Source organism: Manis pentadactyla, chromosome 7 (genome assembly GCF_030020395.1).
Source record: "Manis pentadactyla isolate mManPen7 chromosome 7, mManPen7.hap1, whole genome shotgun sequence".
NCBI classification, from domain to species: domain Eukaryota; kingdom Metazoa; phylum Chordata; class Mammalia; order Pholidota; family Manidae; genus Manis; species Manis pentadactyla.
Window position 1 is genome coordinate 57,917,423 of NC_080025.1, and position 22,436 is coordinate 57,939,858.

The following is a 22,436-nucleotide window of genomic DNA, read 5'->3' on the forward strand; positions in this document are numbered from 1 at the left end:
TCTGTGGCTGGGCCCAAGAGCCAGGAGCCAGCTTGGGGAGGGGGAAATGGGGCTCTCCTGTCCATGCAGCTGATCTGCACACCGAAGCAGCCCTTGATGTAGGAGTAGCTTTAGCCAGGACACCTCTCAGGATTCGCCAACCTGCCAAAGTGGATACGTGTTCCTCATCTGTCCTGAGGGCCAGAGGTGGGAATGTCAGGCCAGAAGCCACCAGCCGACCTGGAGTGATGGACAAGGGTGTGTATGGCTGTGCGGGGAGGAGCCTCAGTGTCCCTGAGCTGTGTGAGAGACAGTCAGGGCTGGGCTTGTATCCCCGGCAACATTTTTAGGGGCGAATTGTTGCGTAAGCCAGGCATAGGCAAAGGGGAGCCCTCTGTACAATGATTCTCTTGGTTACCAGGGTCGTTGCTGCCCAGCCAGCCAATCAGATCCTCTGTCAGGTGGCTCAGATGGCTCAGAGTGCCCTGGGCTGAGCGGGGCTGCTGTGCCTGCCCAGTATCAGGACAGAGCTGAAACAGCAAGGGGTAAAGTCTAGATCTTCCAGGCCCTGGACCATCCACTGCTTTGATGTATAAGACGCCTTGCAGCCCCAGGGTGAGGAAATAGAAAATGAGACAGAGGGAGCACCCAGAAAACACCCCTAGGCCCACCCCCAGCACGGGCCCCAAGGGGACCATTGCTGGGGGTGCGATGAGGAGTCACCGTGTTTGCCCAAAGAGAAAGAACCCAGACTTCACGAGCTTGGCTCAGTGGCGTCAGGAACTAACACTTCTTCGGTGTGATGACACCCACCTGTGCCTCCTTCTGAGCTTCATGGCACTTGTCTTCCAAGGAGCTCAGGAATGAGCAAATAGACATAATTATTGACCTCATAATCTTAGATAGCAGCGTGGATATTAGGGTAATTTATTATCATTTACTCCTTTCCCCTTTGAGAGAAGAGGAAATTAAGGAGCATGGGAAGTAAATCGGCTTCTTGGGAACTTCAGCCTGGTTAACTTGTTACATGTATTCAACTACCATGTGCCAGCTATTTGGCAAGGGAGGCGCGAAGGGTGGTAAGTCATGATTCCTGTCGCCAGGAAATTCCCAGTCGGGTGAGAGAGGTGCAAACCGATAGCTCCGGTACAGCCCTGAGAGAGCTCTGGTCACATTGCAAGGGGCACACCACTGCAAGAGGGTGGCTCTGCTTGGGCTCGGTGCCTCCTTCCTCTGGCTGAGGGAAAGGCAGCCTCCCAGGGAAGGGACAGGTGGATTGGAGACACAGGAAGAAGGCCATAGGTGAGAATATGTTCTATTTTTCACATCCTTACTGTGCGCCTGCCCCATCACAGATACATTCTTTAATTCCAGATGAGGAAGCAGAAGCTTAAAGGGGATCATTGTGCCAAACAACAGAGGCAGGACTTGAATTCAAGTCTGCCTCTCCAGGCCCAACTCTCAGGTGTGCATTTCACAAGACTCCGGTCTCCCTCCCTTCCTTGTGCTGAAGGGGGTGGCACTCTGCTCGTCTGGGCAGAAGCCAGAGGAGAGTGGGGACAGGGACTGGCCTGAGGCCCACGGCCTGGGTTGCACCCCTGGCACCCAGGGCAGCGCCCCTTCCTCAGTCCACTGTGACTACAGATCTGTAAGGCCCTTCTCCTGAGGAAGGAGGGATTAAGCAGTCTCGTGGGGGTGCGGGAGGTGTTTTGGTCAGGGTTTATGAGTTGGGTGGGTGGGGATCGAGGGTCTGGTTCCTGCAGTGTAACAGGAAGCTGCCAGGCCTGGCTGCCAGCTTCAGCCTCGCAAGGGGGTGCCCAGCCACAAGAAGAGGCGGGGTGCCTTTTCAGTCTTCAGTCTGTGAGAGGAGAAAGGCCCTGAGCCTGCCCCCGCGAGCGCCCACCCACATTGACACTGTCAAGCTCACCAGCCACTTGCTTTTCTAGTCCTAGTGTTTCAGTTTCCATTTCCAGATTTCAGTGTTTTTGAAGCCCTCACAGTCAGACCCTGGGTTTTCAGAAATCTGAAAACATGGAAAGTGACCGCATTCGTTTGCGTTTTCCTAGAGGGGTGTTCAGCATTCTGCTGGGGAATCGGGAGGCGTCAGGTGTGAGGTCATTGCTTTGAAGACCCTGAGCTGTTTCACTCTATGAATTTAAGGAGATTTTGGAGTAGGGGAACAAAGAGAATCGCACCATCAGAGCAGAGGAGAAATGTTTTTTATATCCCCTCAAGCTTTTCATTTGACATAAGTGATTAAAATGCAGCTGAAGACTCCACTAGCAGAGAGAAAAGACAAATTAATAAAAACTGTATAATGAGCATATTCAGATTAATGGGGGAAGAAAGGCTCATAGGACCAGCTGCCTCCAGTGTGAGAGGTGCTCCTCCTGAGGTGGCAGGTGTCTGTCTTGCAGGTGCCCTTCTATGTCCGGATTTGAATCTCCTTGGAGGCAGTCATGTGTGTACTTGAACCTCAGTAACTATTCTTTCAGTAACTTCCCCTGAGTTTATATAAGTGGAAGCCCACAAATCAAGACCATTGCCAGCCACCACCTCATCTTTTTGACAGTTTTCCAAGGAAGTCCAGTGGCACCTGGCTTTCTGGCCATTGTCAGAGAGTTGTCACATCCTGAGGGCCTACCAGATCTGTGTGTCCAGTTACCCACTGTGGGAAATGGCTTACATTTCACATCTGCCTTGTGTGTTGACATTATGTAACTACCATCCCAGTTTTTTTCATTACAAAGTGTGTTTAGAGTCAGTTTAAAAGGAAAGCATTATTTTTAAATTATATGAAATTGTGGTTATACTAGAGTATTTTAGAATATGCTACCTGACATATTTATAATTCTTTTAGCAACTGGGGTTGTTTCACAATCCTGGAAAATACTTTGGGGCAAGCACACGACCATTTCTGGGGATTCGCTTTTTTTCTTTTTCAAGAAACTAACATTCAAAGTTATCTGTTTTGCTGTCTTGCCTTTCCCACTGTGGGATTGTCTGTGGTGAGCATAGGTATCACTGATAGCTGATAAGCTGTCCCACGGCCTTCAAAGGGAGGCTGCTTCTTGCGCCGTCTCCGTGCAGCCTGTGTGTCGTTCAGCATTCCCACTCACAAAAGGAAGGCATCAACCCTCACTCACTCTTAAGTTTTTCATCTTTTGAGCTCTTACCAGTGTTGCTTCATAATGTCAAAGCCTCAAGCTTTGGAAGGTGTCCAGGGGCAAATTCAAAAGCACACAGCATCTAGTTTGATCCTGAATCCACAAAACCAGCTGTCTTCCCATCTTAGAAACAAGTCCTGTACAAATAGTGAATTGGAGATGTCACCCTGCCTCCTCCTTAACTGCAGCCATTTTCAAAAAGCGAATACCAGATAGAAACTAAGGTTTATACGCACATATGACTGCCTGTTGAAAGTGTTCCCCTCAGCAGGCTGTTTGTCTTGATAAACTGCTACTCCCATTTTGCCAATTTCTTTTTTCATTACCAACTTAAGAAACAGTTAACCAAATACGCCAGGAAATCAGTCATTATTTTAGTTTCATAGAAACCATTCTGTTGTCCTCAACTTTGTCTCTCCTTCCATCACAGCTGAGCTCTGTTTCCCCCACCCGCCCTGCCATCTGGGAGAGGAAGAGAAGCAGAGGGGTGGGGGAGGGGGGTGTTCAGGGGAGGTAAGTCTGTGAGAGCCAGGCAAGGCCTGTGGGAACCTCCAATGCTGTTGGGAAGCAAGCCAAGTCTGCCAGACTGAGCTGATAGCACAGAGGCAACTGACACATCCATGACTATGCCACAAATGAGAATTTTACCAGAAGCTCAGTAAGAAAAGTAGAGGACTGTCTGCTTTAAATAGGGACACTGGCATTAGCCTATGTATGAAAACTTATAAGCAACATTAGTTCAATACTGTGAACTGAATCTGTGAGTAATCTCCATGAATGATCCTTAACCAGGGAGCATTAAGTTGACAGACATTGGAAAGAACTCCACTAACTTAATTATCCTCTCTCTACTGCCCCCGCTACCCTCCCCCATCTCCCTTCTAGCTGCCAGACCTTGGACAAGTAACCTTGATGTGCTCGTTTGAATCAGAAAGTGAGCAACATGTTTACATGGCTCCCTTGTGCATAGGTTCTTGGGTTAGTAATCAATACCATAATCTTATATTAATACAATGATTTCCTCCCAAGTTCACAAATGCCGTTCTGCATCCCAGTGTGGTAGATGGTGTTATAATTTTCTGTTTTTATAACTAGGAAAATTGATCCAGGGAAGAGTGATGCCAGAATGGGAGCTAATTAGTGATGTGCTGGTAAATATTTTAACAGCCAGCTCTCCAAGAGAAGCAGCCCTGGTTTGTAGTGGATGCTGATTCCTATGGTGTAAATACTCCTTCCTTGGCTAATTCAGGCTACCAACTTGGCTCCCTGCAGGCAGAGTTGGGGAGAGAGAACAATCTGCTCTTGTGAGCTGGTACAATGGGCTCCAGCATGTAATTGGCACTAAGGATTCGGTTCATGGCTTTACCCTTCCAGGTGCCCACTGAGGACCAGCTCAGGCCTTCATGGCCCCAGTTAATTCTCAGGCTTGGCTCAGCCCCTTACTCACTAGATTACCTTGAAGAGTGGTTTTCAGACTTGAAGCTGTGACCCATTGAGGGGTCCTGAAAGGATTTTTTAAACAAATAGAAGAATAAAACAGGAAATGAGTAGAACAGAACATATCAGAGTGTAACATTATATTCCAGTGAGAGATGGTAGATGGTTGGGTGGGTATATGGATTGATAGATATGTATGTGCATGTATATATAGTGGGTTGGGGTCAAAACCAAAAATTACTGACCTGGAAGCAAGTGTACCTCTGTTTTCTCCATCGACAAAATGGGGCTAATAGAAATTGCTCCCATCCTGCCTTTGATCAAGCCAGGAGGATGACCAAGTCATGGGGGTGCTAGCACTCTATCTCATCTACAGGTGATTCATTTGAGAAGCAAAATGGGGCAAAACAGACAGATTTGGCTTTGTCTCTTTGGGAGATGATCACTGGGTTTGAAACTAGGCAGTCTCATCACCTTGGTGCACATTTTCTCAGAATCCAGCCACAGCTTGAAGGGACCCCAGGCTTGCCAGGAGGTGTACTGTGAATGTGGTGAGGGAGAGGCATAGAATGTGTTGCCTGCAGCCAGGACGCTCCCACTGAAGAGAGAACTATGTCCTTCTGAAAACTAAAGGAGATGACCTTGCTAAAAGTTTCTCCACGCTGTCCCAAATCCTCAGTGGGAGAGAACACACAGCCAGGCAGCTTTTAGGAGCCATCACAGCAACCCTGGGAGGCAAGAACTGTTAGCCTCATTTCATAGATGAAGTAACTGACAGAAAGGTGGGGCACCTTCCCTGGGGTCACACAGCAGTGAGCACTGTGCTCTAAACCCCTCCTCTGACCCCAGGCCTATGTTCCTGCCAACACCTCCCTTGGAGCCTTAGGACAGCCCATTAGTCATCTGGACAACCCCTCCAAACTGGTTTCATCTGCAAAATGGGACCTTGTTCTATAATGAAAGCAGCAGCCTTTTGCTGAGGAGGGAGTATTGGCTTTAGAGTCAGAGCATCCTGGAATCTCATCCCACTTTTTAAATCATTGCCATAGGATCTCTAGCAAATTACTTTACCTTTGTTTCCTTGCCTGGGAAGTGGAGACGATAAACCTTTGTAAGCTAATCATGAGGATTAACTAAGAAAATGTTTTCACAAAACAAAGTCTAGAAGGGTATATATTAACATGTCAACAGTGGGTCTCCCTAGGTGGTGTCATTGACATGGTCTCACTTTTCCCTTTCTTCCCATCTTTATCATGGGGCTCTCAGGAAAGAGAAGACAAGACCTGATTTGTAGTGCCTGTCCGATTCCTCGGTGTAGACCCTAGTGGCTGATTTCAAGCTGCCACCAGGAGCCCACTGAATGAGCCGGGGAGAGATACGCACAACCAGCTCTCACAAGCTGGTCCAAGCCCACTGCTTTTATTTTTAACTGTGCCCTGTGTGTTTTGTTTGGGTGGTAAATTGAGAGAGAGAATTAATTAATAGAATACCTAGTGTTGTGTCAGGTATAATCGTTGTCAGTTCTCCCCATCCTGCCTCCTCCCTCCCTGAGCAAACAGACACTGGCCATGACCACCAGAGCCTGTGAAGTGGTGGTCTTCCCAGGAGCCCAGCACCCTTCTCTTGCTCCCATCTGCCAGGTCTCAGAAGCCGGGCAGCCTGTGGAGGAGGTTTTAAGGTTGGCGCACTGAGAAACAGGCAAGCAGGTCCTCTCCCTCTGCAATGAGACGCGCTCTAAGCAGACTCATGCCATGTGGAAAGGGCCCTAGAGGAAACCAAGAGGGGTCCCCATGGGGTGAAGGGCCTGGAGCAGAAGGTGGCCGGGCTCTGGCTAGCCTAACCTTTCTTGACCTTCGACTCCTGACATAGAGGTGTGTGTGTACATGTGGGGTTATGGTGGTGGAGGCTGTACAGGTTTCAGAAGGAATAGGGAAGTGGGACCTCAAATGGAGTGCTCATGGCCTCTGACACGTCCCCAGGCATGTACCACAAAGGTGCAGAGACACGCTTGCTATCCTGCAGTCTCAGCCTCCCTCAGCGCAGCTCTGGCACAAAGCAGGTGCTCAAGAAAGTTTTGTTTTTTAATTAATTTATTTATATAATTCCCTCATAGCTTGATCTATTGCAGAGAGGATGTAAGACAGCTCATTAAATGCCTGCTGAATAATTAAGTCTCAGCCCTCACCAGCGCCTGATTTCACATGTTCCTGGATATAAAATGTAACTAAATCTGAATGAGATGCAAAGTGTTAATAAAGGTTGCCAAGAATTTTTTTTTTAATTCTGGCTTTTTTGTGTTTCTCAAATGTATCTTCAAAGAACATTGGTTACTTCTGTCATTAAAAAAGAAAAAAGAATATGTAACAATAATCAACCCATAAGTAAAAAGTAAAGCAGCAGCCATATCAGCAGTTAAGGACTGAGAGGTGTCCTCTCTGCACTGGGAGGCCTGAACTGAGGGTCCCTGGACACTACGTTGGGCGGGCCCAGCATGGCTTCAGGACTCTTGTCACAGCTGGCTCTCTCTCTGCCTCTTTTTTCACAGGCCTCCCCACCTGCCAGGCTCTGACTAATAACGCTCCCCTCCCGTAACAAGTCTTAGTCAAAAGTGGAAATAGAGGCGAGTCCTAGATAGGGGAAGTAACAGGCCACACCCGGGGCCACCGACAAGCGAGAGGTTCCGTGGGCCTGCATCCCAGCACTCCCCCATCACCCGCTGTGGGGCCAGGGGGGTCCCTGCAGCCAGAGCCGGCCTCACCCCAGCAGTTGCACCTCATCCAGGGCAGGGGCCTCACTCCTTGCCCGTGACAGATGTGCTCATTCCACTTCCCTTTAAGCAAAATCACCCCAGGCACAGGTGCCCCTGCTGAAGTGCTTGCTGGGCTCTCGGTGAGGGAACTCAGCTGGGGCCTGGGGCCCAGCCCTGCAGCTGCGGGCCCATCTTGTGCGTGGTGGTTTTCATTAGACACAGGTTGGATCTATAGAATGAGTGTTTAGGGTGCCTGGGAGAGAAAGTTCAGGAGGCTTGGGACAGGAAGCATTTTCGTGCACATGCTGTCTTCTAATTCCTCCCTTCAGTTCCTCCATCAGCCCTGTCAGTGGTACTGAGCACCCTACCCCTCGAGCTCAGCAGCTCTAGAGCCAGGGGCCTGAGAGGGACAGTCTGGGTGGCCCCGGACTCTGCCTCCATCCAGTGGTGCACAGGGAGGGAGATGTGACCGTGGGTTTCCTCATAACTGATCTTCCCCTTTTTTTTTGATAACTTTTACTCACATGCCTAGTACATTTCCCAAAAAGAAACCCTGCGCCTTTTATTGGTCACCCTCCAATCCCTCCAGGCCCCCAGCCTAAGGCAAGCACTAATCTAATTTTTTGTCTATAGATTTGCCTATTCTGGACATTTCATATAAATGGAATCATGCAACCCACATGTTGGTTTTGTGTGTCTGGCCTCTTTCACTTAGTGTAATGTTTTCAAAGTTCATACTGAAGCATGAATCAGTACTTCATTCCTTTTCATGGCTGCATAGTATTCCATTATCTGGTTTTTACCAAAATTTGTTCATCCATTCACCAGTAGATGGATATCAGGGTGTCCACTTTTTGTCTACTATAAGCAATGCTGCTGTGAACATGCATGTATAGTTTTTGTGTGGTCACATGCATTCATGTTTCTTAGGCTGCATAACTAATCTTTTTAACAGTGTTATGTCTGATCGTGTCACTTCTCTGCTTAGAAACCTTCAGTAGCTTCCCATTGTTCTTAAAATCAGGTTCAAAATCCCTGGTCCACAAGGCTTACAGCTTCTGGGTTCTCCCCTCGCTCTTCTGTTCCAGCCACAGGTTTCCTCCAACACACAGAACTGCCTACCTTGGCAGACCTGGTACTTTCCTCCCCAACCCTAGGCCTTGTCTGTCCAAGCCCCCCTCATCCTGAGGTCTCAGTTCAGACACCCCCTCCTGAGGGAAGCCTCTTCAGTGCCTCAGACAAGGTTAAGTCCACCACTCATGGGGCGCTGTGCATCTCCATAGCACATACCACAGGCACAACCAAATGATGGCTGTGTGGCTGCTCTTTAATGTTTCTCTCTTCTGCCACCATAAGCTCCAGGAGAGCAGGGTCCTCATTGGTCACTGGTTCTCCTGACCCATAAGGCACTTGGCAAATACTAGCCAAATGAATAATGGATAATGTCGGCAGCCAACACGTCACTCGGCCTAAGGCTTCCCTTTGCCCTGGGGTTGCACAGGCAGCTGGTGAGCCAGGATGACTTCTCTGTCTACCCCAGGCCCCTCCACCCTCCCACTCACCAAAGAGACCCCTCTGCTTACGTCAGAGTGGGTTTGGGGAGCCCCCCATCCTAAAATAACTAGAGCCTCACTGTGTCCCAGCTGATGGCTCAGGGCAGCCCCCCAACACTGGTGATCACAGTCCCATTTCCAAGGGTGCAGTGAGGAGGGATCCTTTGAGGCAGTTGTGTCTCTGAAAACTGGGAGCTGTGGTAGGACAAACCGTGTTCCCTTTAGTGGAGATAATTGCCTCTCCACCTGTCTCATTTCAAAAGCTGTCCTTGAGGAAATTCCAAGAGGACACTGTACACCTTCTGAGACTTAATTGCTTTTTCAAAAAAATCCTGTTTTCATTTCCCCCACAGATATGCACTTATTTGGCCACTACCCAGCACATGACGACTTCTGTCTCGTCGTGTGCAGTGCCTGTAATCAGGTCGTCAAGCCCCAGGTCTTCCAGTCGCACTGCGGTAAGTGGACTCCTGCACCGTGAGCACATTTGCAGCCGCTGCTCAGAGGACAGGCGCCTCCTCTGGGGCTGCCCGGCAGGATCTGGCCCTGTGTCTGTCTTAGCCCAAGGCTGTGGGTAAACTCTTCCTGGGCTCTGCATCTGCTCACAGGATAACTATTTCAGGAGCTGTAGCCCTTCTACTGAAATGCTCAGTCCTGTCAGAACACATGACAGAACGTGGCTTGAATTGGGAGGTGGCACTAGACTGGAGCCGTCCGTCCAACTTTTCAGTGGCCTCCATAGGTGACGAAGGGAAGGGACAGCGATGGCTTGAGGAATTGATCCTGTAGCCTGACCCCCAAAAAGAGGGCTAGATGGAGTCTCCCCAGGGTTTACACGAAGGAGGGGCTGGAGCCAAGGGTACCCAGTGTGTGGGGGCTGCTGGGGAGCTACCCCGAGGCTTGTGGCTAAAGCCTCAGATTCAATTTCTCCTTCTCCAAGAATCCTCCTTGTTAAAAAACATCCAGGTGTGTTGGGGAGCCTGCTTTCCCTCTGTGTCTTTACATCCTTGGTGCAGTAAATTCCCTTCAGTGGGTCAACCACAAACCCTGGGCTCCCTTTGGTACGGGGCCATAGACATGCAACAGATAAAGTCCACATGGCCGCTCCCCTTGGGAGCAAATAAACAGCAGTTGACCTTAGACCGGCAGTTACTTAACCTCTCTGGGTGGAAATGTCCTTATCTTTAAACAGGGAGCTGGACCAGACAATTTCTAAAGCTGTCCTGTGCTATGAGTTCCAACACAGTATTGCCCAATCTTTTTATTTAAGCCATACTCCCTTCTGATAAACATAAAAATTGGAATGCTCTCCTTTTCTGTTAAAAATTTCAAAGCACATTAAATAATGCGCCTGAAAAAAAAAAGTCAAAGCAATTAGAATATGGAAAATCTTTTTACAAATTACATGTCTCCCCTTTCTCACACTCAGCATTTCTGACTTTCCTCCATCTCTTCAGTTATCTCTATTCTGTAATAGCTCGGTATAAAATAAGGGGAATTGAGCTTATCTGAGCTCCTCAGTAAATGTACTTGGGACTATAGAGTAGTTTTTATATATGTACATGTATACATACATGTGTATGGTATATACATATCACATACATATATAAAATCTGTATCTGTATATATACTATAGGTTTATTTTGTATGTATAAGGTATAGAAGGAGGATGCATGGTTCAGGGACACTTTCCAAGACTTCCTGACCTGCATGAGGCAGACAGAGGCCCCTTGGAAGTGCCATGCAAAGAGCTGTGTTGCAGCCTGCCCCTCCCCGCAGCCGGCTCCGTGACCTTGGGCTACTTGCTTCATGTCTCAGGGCTTTGCTCTCCTCATCTCTTCCATGATGAGTGACTTGCATGCGTGTTTCTAGCCCTAACGTCTTTGTTTCTGGCAGAGTGGGCATGAAAGTAGCAAGACGTGTGCTTGGCGCAGGCTGACCTTCTTGCTCGGTGCTCTGCAGCAAGTGACCCTCCCTTCCGCTGGAAAGGGAGAAGAGGTCAGACCTTTCTGAAGAGAAATTGTCAGGCCCAGTGGCGGTGCTACCAGCTGAGGTGACAGGTGGGGGAGTCACAGCAGGGCAGTGGCGAGAAGATCCCACACAGCTAGTCGTTGAGTGAACGTCCACGGAGGCTCTGTACCCAGTTGCTTCTTCTTGTCTTGGGAGGATGCAGGGGCTAGACATGCCCCTGCATGTCATCGTCACTCACTCGTTCACAGGGATGTGTGGCTGCTCTGCACTGGGGTGCAGCTGCAAACGGGACAGATGAAAATCCCATAAGCCATGGAACCCTTCACTGGGAACTTAATTCACCAACAGTCTTTGATGGAAAGCACCAGAAAGGGACCCCCACTGTGCCCTGCAGAATTCTGCCCCAGGCAAGGCCCCATCTAGCCAGCGAAGCAGGCCTGCAGGTCTGGGCTGGGCTGATACACTGCCTCCCTCTGTCCTAGGCCTTTTGGTTGTAAAAGCCAAGTCGAGCTTACGGGGAGAGCCAAGGGTTTTGTGGCCATCTGTCTGAGCAGTGGCAGTAAATTAGTTTGGGGGCTTGGGGTTACTGACATCATCACTTGAAGCCAGACTCCACCGAGCTTCTTGCTGAACCAGCCACAAGTAGCAATGGAGTCACAGCCATGGTTCCTTGAGTTACCTGGACCTCCCTCGTCTTTCAGGTGTACGTCCCATTCATTCACACCCATGTTAATCAAGGCCAGGAGAATGCAAGGCAGAGCTCAGGATCACAGCAGCTCCTCAGGGGCAGTGACAAGTTCTTAGTGTCCCTAAGATTCTTCCTATACTTTCATGATACTCCTGTTTCTGCCATTTTATCTCCTCTAATGAGCTTTGCTATTCTCAACAAGTGAATGAGAATGCCATTGTGCTAAGTGCCAGGTATCGTGCTGTGTGCTCTCCGTATCTTGGAGCATGTAATCGTCTTAACAGCCCTACAAAGTAGGTACCAGTCCCACCCCCGTTTTGAAGGTGAGGAGGCCAAGACTTGGGGGTACCTTGCCCAAGGCCTCACAGTGGGCAGGCAGGGAGCCTGGCTGTGAATGCAGGCAGCATCACTCTTAGCAGGCTTGCTCAGCCACTGTCCCTCACTGCCATACAGGGCCCACATGCCCTCCCCGCCCTGCCCAACGCCCAGGGCCTGACCCAGTCACTTGCCAGATAGCACCTGGTACTAGAGGGCTTCAGACTCGATTTTATTAATAGCAGAGCTTTTTTACAAATGGAATCTCATGCAGAACCCCAGTCTATAAATACATATGCAAAGCAGAGCCTCTGAGGTGCAACTTTGGGTGGGGGCTCGAGCCTCACCTACCTGGCCGGCTCCTGAGCCCCCAAGCTGCCAGGGCTTCATGGCGACACTGGAAGTTTGCTCTAATGGAGAGAATAGAGGCTTTGGAGGCAGACAAAGCCATTCATTCGCATGACTCCCCCATTAACTGTGACCTTGGGTAGGTCACCTCCTGTCTGTCCACCTTGTCTGTAAAATGTGCTCTGCCTGTCTCATAGGGCTGTTGGTGTGAAATGACTGGTGTGATGTGCCTTCCTGCAAATACACCAGAGCGTTCATTTCCTCCCCCTTCTCCCCATGGCCTCATTCCCCAGTGTCCCCAGCTGGACGTGATTCATCCTCTTAACATCTGTAGAACTCTGTTCTCCTGGGCCACTTCCCACTGTCTGCCATGTGTTTCAGTTACCTGTGGACTGTCTCAGCACATCTGCCAGCTTGTGGGATCCTTTCTGGACCAGGAATGTGCCTTTTCAGCTCTGTATTCCCAGCGCCCAGAAATGAATTCTTGATCACCAGCCCTGTGGTGTAGTGGAAGGGACCCTGCCTAGGGACCAGCATGCCTGGGACCAAATCCCAGCTCAGCCTCCACCCAGCCCTGGACTAGTCACCTTTACAAGTGACAGGGGCCTGGACTCTGTGTTCTCTTGGAAGCTTGCTCATTCTCAACCCATGACTCGGCTCCTGGATTTTATGAATCGAGCTCATGCAGGGAGATGGGTGCACTGCAGCAAGATCTGTGTCCTGAGTGTCCAAGTTAAATTGAGAAAACTGTATGCAAGCATGTATGTGTCTGTATGCACGTGCCCACATTTAGGTGGTTGGTTGTGGAGTCATTGGAGGTTGATGGTAGTGTGAAAAATTGAAAACAGTGGAAAAATCATGAATTTTGGAGTCAAACAGACCCATATTAGAACTGCAACTAACATTTACTAGCTTGGTAACTTTGGGCTAATTATACGACCTTTCAGATGAAGGTGATAGTTCCGGCCTTACAGAGTTACTCTGAAGAACTGAGATAAATAGAGTTTCCTGGCACTTGGTAAGGAAATAGAGAAAGGGTAGCTATTATTGTCAATAAAGTGTGGCTATTTTTTATTAAGTTGAGTGTTTCTTATGAAAAATGGGAAAACCAATTCAGCCAAGTGCTTCCTGTCTCCGTGCTTGTCCTGTCTCAGGGGATGTGCACGCTGAGGTCAGCCTGTGGACTTTGGCCTGTGATTCATCTTCAGCTTCCCACACTCTTGGAGGCAAGAATTGTCAGCCTGGATGATTACACTGCCAGGAGTCCTGAGGATCTGGCTTTATAAATATGGTTTACATTCACATTAGCCCCAGTTTCCACTCATTTGGAAACTCCATGAAGCTCCCGGTGTCTCTCTGAGGTCCCTGCCCAGGTCCCCCAGCTTTGGCCACCTCTCCATATAAGGATCACTCCCAGGACTAGTCACATTTCTGTCTCTCTGACTTTGTGCTCCAAGCTGGTGTCCCAGATGTAAAAAGCAGTTGTGCTTAGAGACCCTCTGCTTGATGTGGGGAGGCTCTCTGGGAGCCAGCTCCTGTGCCGCCCCACCTGTGTGTTGGCTCCCTTGTGTCTGTTTCCTGAATTTATGTAAAGGCCCTGTAGATGCTATTTAAACAAAGCCTGACCTCAGGCGTCCTGACCTCAGCAGGCATCTCTATCCCTTACAGCTGTCCAGCCCAAGTTGTAGCTTGATGCACTGACATGATGTGAGAGCCTCATGCCTGGGAATAACCTCTCTGGGATCAGTCTGCTTGGATTCAACTTCCAGCTGTACTACTTATTAGCTGTGTGACCTTGGGCAAGTTGCTTTGCCTCTCTGTGCTTCAATTTCTTTATTATTAAAATGGAGATAACAGTTTAGCCCATAAGGTTGTTGTGATGATTAAAGGAACTCAGTATAGAAAGTACTTAATACAGTAGTGGAATAAAGTTTGCTTTAAAAAAAAGAAATAAGGCCAAGCTACCATTAATCAAGAGATAAGCTATAGAAATTTACAACGAAATATTGTCCAAAGGGCTTTCTTTCACTTGTGATTAATGAAGAGTGGGATGATGATGTTGTGTCAGTGCCACAGTGGTTCCACCCTCAGTCCACAGAGAATATTGTTGCCATTTTTCCAAAAAGAACCTTGTGTGTATGTGTGTGTGCATGCGTGCATACATGCACGTAGGGGGGTCCTGTCTGTGTGCACAGGCATGTATAAAACTCAAAACAAGGAGATGCATGGTGCCTACAATGGACAAAATATTTTTATTCCTTTTAGTAGTTGCATATTTTTAATCAACTTGTAAGATTGTAATTAAAGAGAAAAACAATAGGGTGCTCCAAGTTGTAGTTTTGTGATTGGGTTGACCATTTATGAAGTGTAGGATTTGCCCAAATGAAAGGAGTATGATTTTTTTTTCTGGCCTTTTCTCCTAATGTATTTACATAATGGACTATTGAAAAGCAGGTTATCTCAACAGCAGCACTATTAATATTTGGGGCTGATAATTCTGTTATGGGGACATCCTGCACATGGTACAACACTGAACAACTTGCTTGGCCTCTATCCACTAGATGCCAGGAGCAGCCCCCATCCCCAGTCATGACAACCCAAACTGTCTCCAGGCATTGCTAATGTCCCCTAGGGGACACAACCACCCCCAGTTGAAAACCACTGCTGTAAAATATAAAAACCCTGTTTGTCATATCATATTCTGTGCTTTTCTGTATTTAAGTTTTTCTCCACATTAAAATGAGTGTGTGTGCACATAGACACTAAGCCCAGAAGTCACACATAGCTGCATGTAGAAAGTTTACAGTTTCAGCTTCTGCAGAGCTAGTCATCAGGAAAATTTCACCATCACAGTCATAAGCAAAGCGTAAAACAAGCTATCTCACAGAAGTCCACAAGCTACAGTCTTTCCCACTGGGAAATTAAAAAAAAAATGCAGAAGAAATAACACATCCATATACACAGATCCTTCAGAATTTTTTAGCCACATTTGGTGCTCGCCCTCCAAGCAGAGAACCACGCAGCCCCCACCCCATCCATCAGACAGACAGAATCCTTGGATGTCACTGCCATTTTGAAAAAGTGTATTAGGACCAAAGAACCTCTTGTCATTCAATAGACAGGAGAGGATTAATTTTTTTCCTTCTTTCTCAAAGAGGGCTTTTTATTCCTTTTCTGATTATATTTTTGAATGCCCTTCAAGTAGCTGTTTTGCATGTTGATGGTGATGCAGTAGAATTTAATGAACTGTGAGCTAAAGCAGAGAGGCTGAGCAGCAAAATAAATGAGTGACAGCAACTCACTCCTGGAGGCTGGCACCTCTATGCCTGATATGCACATCCAGATGCCGATGACTGGGTACCGAGGGCAACGTAGCCCGGCACTTCTACACATGGGAGCCTCATTAATGAGGTTCCAGGTTTCCTGCAATTGTCCTTTTTATTTTGTCTACCTGCAGGTGACCTCTGTTTGAGGAGGAAACAAACCATTTGTGCTTCTGAGCCCTGGAGAAGTCAGGGCCTCCCATGTCAGTGCCCCCTGGGCTTCCCAGGTATCACACCAGCTAATTATCCGGTGGACTTCCTTTCTGCAGGCGTTGATTGCCACAGCTCAGGGCTTAGGTTTTGGTCAATTACACTGGATTTGTTTGCTGAGATTAAATTTCTGTTGTTGTTATCGTTAGTTGTCTATGAAACTGGGTTATTTACATGAGAAGTATAAAATAATTAAAGGAAATTGGTTTCATAGAACATACTCCTTATCAAGTCTCACAGTATTAATAAGACTAAGCAAGAGCATGTGACTCTGCAAACTTTATTTTGTTAGGACTCTTTTTTAACTTTAATTTGATGGATGTATCCCTGATTCAGAATTAACTCCTGGATTGATATGTCTTTTAGGCTCCTTATGATGAGAAACAATGTCTGCTATTGATTCTTCTTCTTCCACCTTCTCATTGTCCCCAGTAAAGTGTGGATCATAGAATAGATCCTAAGGAAATCCCTCTAATAGATCCTAAGGAGATCACCAAGGAAAGAAATGATGGACTGACTAATTTATACCATAAATCAAGCATCACAACTGAGAGAATCTACATTAAAGTAGGACTACATTTTCTCTACTTCAATGTGTTATATTTTGGATTTGCTACTGCTCAAAACAGAAATAATGCTGGGCCTAGACATAGCAAGTTGATCTGATCCTAAACCCTGGCTTTTCTTTGTCCTCTGCTAATGCAAGACAAAAATAACAATATCAACAGTAACAATAAAGCTAATATATTTATTAAACACTTACATGTGCTAAGCTTTTTGTGTGTCATGTGTCTATGTGCCACCATAAGGTGGCAATTGGGTCTCACACCCCAGGAAAGGGAGATCCAAAGGATTTAAGAAATTTGTTCAAGACCAGGCCTATGGAAATGGCAGAACCAGGATTCCAACTTATGTCTGATTCAGATCACTTTAACCACCGTATTGGTTGAATGTTTCGGGTTTCGAACTCCCTGCAGCACCACAATAGTGCTTCTGGGACAGAAAGTTCATTGTTGTCCCCTTTAAGATGCTGGAAACTAAATGACCAGTGTCTGGGAGCAGCTGAGCTCTGCTTTCTTACCTTCCTAATTTACACCACTGATCTTACACCTAAAATACACCTGTCTGCTCATAAGCACAGGTAAACAATTTGGGTGTAATTTTGAAAGGAAGGGAGAAATAAGTCAGCTATTATAGTGGATATGTTCAGAGCCTTAGCCACAGCATTTGAATAGACCTCTAAATATAAAAAAGTAAAAAGGAAGCTTATAGAAGCTGTGGAGTATGTACCACTATCCATTCTTCCTGTAATTTCTTGCTTATCTCCAACAAATGAGCAGATCCATAAGGCCCATAAATAGTAGAGGTGATTTCCTCTCAATTCAGAGAAATTCCCTTTTTTGCATGTTTTTGTGAATTAAATAGAAATGTTATAAACAAGTGGATATAATGGTTCAGCTGAAGTTTAGAGGTCGATTAATAGGGTCTTCATAACCTTAGGATTATTATTAAATTTATCTCTAATTTGTAAAAGACCTTCTGCTTATAATCTCATCAAAGGCAGTTTCTTAAAGGCTGAATCTCTTGGATCCCCTTCTTAAGAGTCACATGGCTTTTATTCATTCATTTATTTGAAAAATATTTGTTGAGTCCATAGTACATGTCAGGCATTGTCCTGGTGCTGCAGGTGCAGTGGCGAACAAGACAGACAAGGCCATGGCTTTCTTGAAGCTTACATTCTGGCAGGTCAATTAATGTAAACAAAAATGTGATCAAGCCAGTAAGAGCTGGCACAAGAGTGTCTTAGCACAGAGCACAGCAGGCGAGGTGTGTTTGGGGGCTTCTGAGAGGTGGGCGAGCAGGACTGCAGAGCCTTTTACGCCAGTCTGGAGTTTGGGTTTGTTCAGGGTGTGGTGAGAAGACCCTAAGTGAAGGAGAGACATGATCCAGTTTATGTTTTTAGATGCTCGCTCTGGCTGCATGGTACCTGGGAGACCTAGCGGGGACTAATGCATGGCTGTACAGATGGACAGAAAAGGATAAACTTGAGATCTGCTTTAGAAATATAGTTGACAGGATTTGCTGAGGCTTGAATTTGAAAGGTTGGGGTCAACACTTAGGGTTAGTTGGAAGGGAAATGGCCAGTGACCTGGCAGGAATATCAGCAGAGGATGACAACATGGGAGCCAAGAAAAGAAAGTGTTTCATAGACCCAGTCAAATGTCAAGAGGTTGAGTGAAAGGAAAAGAGAAGCAGTCACTAAATTTGCCACCAAAGGCCATTGCTGATCTTGATAATAGCCCTTGTAATCGTGTCTTGGGATTTTTTCCAAGTGCAGGTGACTTCATTTTTACATCACTGATAGTCCTCTCTTTAGACCGGCAACACCATAAGCGTTTTATCCACATTTGTGCTGAGCTTAGCTGCTGCCCAACCAAACTATCAGCTGGTCCGTCTGCCACCTGCATCCCTGCATCCTATGCCACTGATCACCGTGCAGCAGAGCCACCTGCAACACTAGATGCTGAGCCTGTGTATCCCTGAGTCCCAACATGGAGCACAAGTCCATGACTTGACACAGGCAGAAGAAAGGACTCCTCCGGTCCCAATTCTCGTGTTCCTGGCACCCTCTTTGGCCACATTAGCACCTATGATGGCCATTGCACATGCTCGTTTACTTACCCATTCCACCATGCGCATGTGCACACAGACACGCCCACACAGGAGTTTCCAGGGGCCAAGTGTCCCGCCATCAAGCTCACCATTATATTCTGAGTTAGCATGGTGAGTGCTGGATCACACTGCTGGTGCTCGGTATAGTTCTTTAAAGCTGAATCTCAGAAGATAGGAGGAGGGAAGCAAGGAAGGAAGGAAAATGGGCCTGCCAGTTGTGAATAAGCCAAATGCCACATGGAAGCAAGCACATTCATGTAGAAGGTACTGCTCCTTGAACAAGAATGACTGGCTCTGTTAGATAAGTCAGAGAGGCTGCTGCAGGGGAAGCGTCCTCCTCGCCGAGCGCTCGGGGGCTGCTGCTTTGATCCCTGACCACAGCTGATCTCCGGAGGGCTGTCGCTGCAGCATGACCCCTGGCTTCTGACTCATCACCAGCTTGTCCTCACTGTACAGGCTGTTCCATTCCATTCCTCAGAGCTGTATCAGCTGAGGAAAATTAGGGGAACAGTCATTGCTTTATTTAAATTCAAGGAAAGAATGTTGCCAGCACTGACTCAAAAGGTCATTTTGGAATTCTCCCCATCCTGCACAGTGAGTAGAGCAGCATTTCCCAAGCAGCGTTCCTTCCTGGAGCAGTGACTCGGGACTCTGAGAGCTAGCGTTTGGGTGGACAGATTCCCTCTGCAGCTTCACAGCAGCCAGGGGCACGATGAACTGCTTAGAGGTCTGGGAGTGAAAACCAAAAACGCATCTGTCTCACTTTGGCTTCTCATCACTCCTGATTTATCTGAATTCAACACATGCCCTGGGTAGTAGTAATAATAATAATGATAATACACTTTTGTTTTTAATAATGTGGCCCCAGACACAGGTCCAGTCCTTCATCTGGTGCTGGAGCAGAGAAACAAAGGTCTTTTCCAACCTTGGAGAGAAACTAGCCATGGAGAGCACAGTATCCCCAAAACTGTGTGTACATGGTTTTCCCCACACACCCTGATGCCAGAACCCAGCTCTGCCTGAGGTGCACCGCGGCTGTCACAGCTTTCCTTTTGGAAGGGCCTCTGGAGTATTTCATTCAATGTATTGACTCAAGGAGCTGATTCCTAGGACTTTGCCTGGGGTCACTGAGTGTCACCTCCTCAAGTGTCACATATGCCGACCCCATGTGTAGACTCACTGCAGGGACGCTACAGATCACTCAAGAAAGTTCCAGGCCTGTTGTTTGTAAAGTTTGTACAGAATGCTTCCTCCTACCATGTGTACAGTTACTTTTCTGTCCCCTGGAAAAAGGTGCTGTTAAACTGATGTGGCATCTTACAGTTGGTGGCATCCTGGAGTCGAGGCGGGACCGTAGTTAACCACGTCTGGGGGTCTTTTCCCGTGCTCTCGAACAGGGCCAGGCCCTTCTGAAAAGTGAGTGCCAATGGGGGGACTGCTGCATAGGAGACACATGGGAAATAAATAGGTCCAGGGGAAAATGTAAACTAGGGGAATAAATGATGAAAGAGGAAGTGAACAATTTCACTGTGATGAACCTCACTTCACATGGAATGAATCATAACTTTTTCCCAAAGAAAGCAGCCGGCACCTTTGCTGTACAAAACCGGAACTATAGGTGTCTTTCTAAGGTTTGGTCTCGGACTAACTCTGTTATCTGTTTGCTTATTAGCATCGTAGATGCTTTTCTCCCCCAGGAATGATTTCTTCCAAATCCTGAGCGTTCTCCAGAGGTGTTTTTCTAGGACAAGTGTGGCTTTGTGGCGTGGCTTCCTGCTCTTCTAAGGAGCCATCCCCACCCCGTACATAACCCTCTTAAACAAGTGCTGGCACCTGTCCACGTTAGTAAGGTCACACCGACACCGGCCGCGACTCACCCCCTAACTCAATGGCCCGCATCACTGTAGATCTGGCAGGTCAACCCAATGGTGGCACCATCTCCAAGTCTAAAGCAAGTTGCCAGAGCCTTTAAGGAGACAGGGCCTGGGCAGAAGCTCTTTTAAAATTATTTTGCCTTTTGCTTAGCTGCCCTGTCATATTCTTGTCACCTGTGACCCTGCACCCTACAACAAACCTTTGCCGCAGCTACTCTGAGGGAGGTGTGTAGATGGTGATGTTTGCTGAGAGGGACTGGGAGACTGGCCCAGAGCAGAAGGGGGTGTCCCTGAGAGCTTGGGAGCCAGGAAAGCACCAGGCTGTTTTGAGCACCACGGTCAGTACCCACAGCACAGGCAGAAGCGCTGCGCTCCCCTCCTTTATCTTATGTTGTTGCCTCCCTCCCCCGCATTACTCGCAGACCTGTCATCAGTGCCATTTGATCACTATCACCATGATCCTGCATCCCATCCTTTATTCGTGGTTTGGTGTTTTTCTTCTTAATATTCATTTCATTATTTGGCTGTCACTGAAATAGTATTGGGCTGGCCACACAGTCCAGGGGAAGGACCATGTGTCAGTTTTGGTTGCATTTTGGGATATTTCTTGGGAAAAGTGCTCTCTACGCCCGGGACACATGGACCTATATTTTCCGTGTGTCTCCTATGCAGCATTCTCTGATCATTTTTCAGAAGTGCTTGATCTTGTCAAGAGCAGACAGAAGGTCTTGTACAAATACTGTTAGCTACAGTATTTGATTCCAGGATGCTATTAACTAAGATGCCATGTCAACTGAATAGCACCTTTTCCCAGGTGCCAAAAGCACTTCCAGGACAATCCCTTCCTCCAGCTAGCAATAGGGAGCAGAAAAAGATGGGTATAAGTGTGGCAGAGCCAGGTACAGTCTGGGGAATGAACCAATAGCATCTTCTAGTGCTGTACCACTGGGTCATAATTAACCCATGCACATCCCTCCTTTTCTTCTGGGAGCCAGGTACTTCACCTTCCCTTTGGTTTAGAATTTAGTTCAAAGTACAAAATAATGAAGCTGTAATGGCTTGGGGAGCTTCCTGTTTCTGGTGATACCCCAACAAATGTCATATAAATTAACCTGGTCCCATAGCAACTAGGCCACACATAGAAAAAAATCACACCACTGCCAAGTGGTAATTTAGGAGTGTGGTTTTAGTTTCCAAATATAAAGGGTGATGAGGGAAGCCTTGCCATTGTTTTATTTTTTATTTTTAATTTAATTTATGCTGGTCGGAGAATGTTAGTTACAAGTTACCCATTTTATAACTGACATTTCCTTTGTGACTAGTTAGCATGTAATTGTTTTTTTAAATGTGCCATATGTGATTAGAAAATGTGTTTAATCTCTCTTTTGTGTGCAGAGTTCCATATATTTATGGCTTATTGTGTGATTCAAATCTTGTATATCCTTATCATTTTTGTCTGTTTGGTCTGTAATTTCTGAGAACGCAGTTTCAAGTCTTCTATGATGGCCGTATGTTCAGTCTCTCCTGGAACTCTGACAGCTTCTGATTTTAAAATTCGAGGCTGTGCTGTTGGTAGCATCTAAGTTTATGGCCCATATCATTTTAGTGGTGGAGTCTTCATCCCTGTTAATGTGTTCGCTGTAGGTCCTATTTGATCTGATTAACAATGCTACCCAGTTTTCTTTTGGTCAATATGTATTTGCCTTATCTCTTTCCAATCTTTTATTTTCAACTTTTCCATGTCATTTGGTTTTAGGTGTCTCTCTTGTAAGCAGTATATAGATGGTTTTTTAGAAAGTTCAATCTGATAGTGTCTTTTAATAAGTGAGTTTTGTCCATTTACATTTATTGCTATTGTTTTATATATCTGGGCTTATTTTTATCTTTAATTAGTGTTTTGGTTTACCTTGCTTTTTATTTGCTTCTTTGTTCTCCTTTCCTGCCTTCCACTGGATTAGCAAAGTTTTCTTAACCCTCTTCCCGTTTTTCTTTCTGCTAACTTGGCCACAATAGATTTTATTTTTATTTCAAAATCTCTATATATAAATCTGTTTATTTAATGATTACCATTAAGTTTTTAACAATGCATACTGAACAATAACTGTTTTCTAATAAGACTACAGTTATTTGGGATCTCTATCATCTCGAA

At 46.8% G+C, this 22,436-nt stretch overlaps 1 protein-coding gene across 8 annotated transcripts in view; it reads left to right on the forward strand.

The window, feature by feature from the left end:
• The window catches only part of ATXN7L1 (ataxin 7 like 1), a 224,426-nt gene that overhangs the window by 69,063 nt on the left and 132,927 nt on the right, over positions 1-22,436 (forward strand). For 7 of the 8 annotated variants that reach the window (XM_036892387.2, XM_036892386.2, XM_036892398.2 and 4 more), the window contains exon 3: positions 9,239-9,343. The exons of the other annotated variant lie outside the window; for it this stretch is intronic. In XM_036892387.2, the coding sequence (XP_036748282.2) occupies positions 9,239-9,343 (105 nt within the window). The remainder of the gene's footprint in view (positions 1-9,238; positions 9,344-22,436) is intronic. 8 annotated transcript variants of the gene reach the window in all.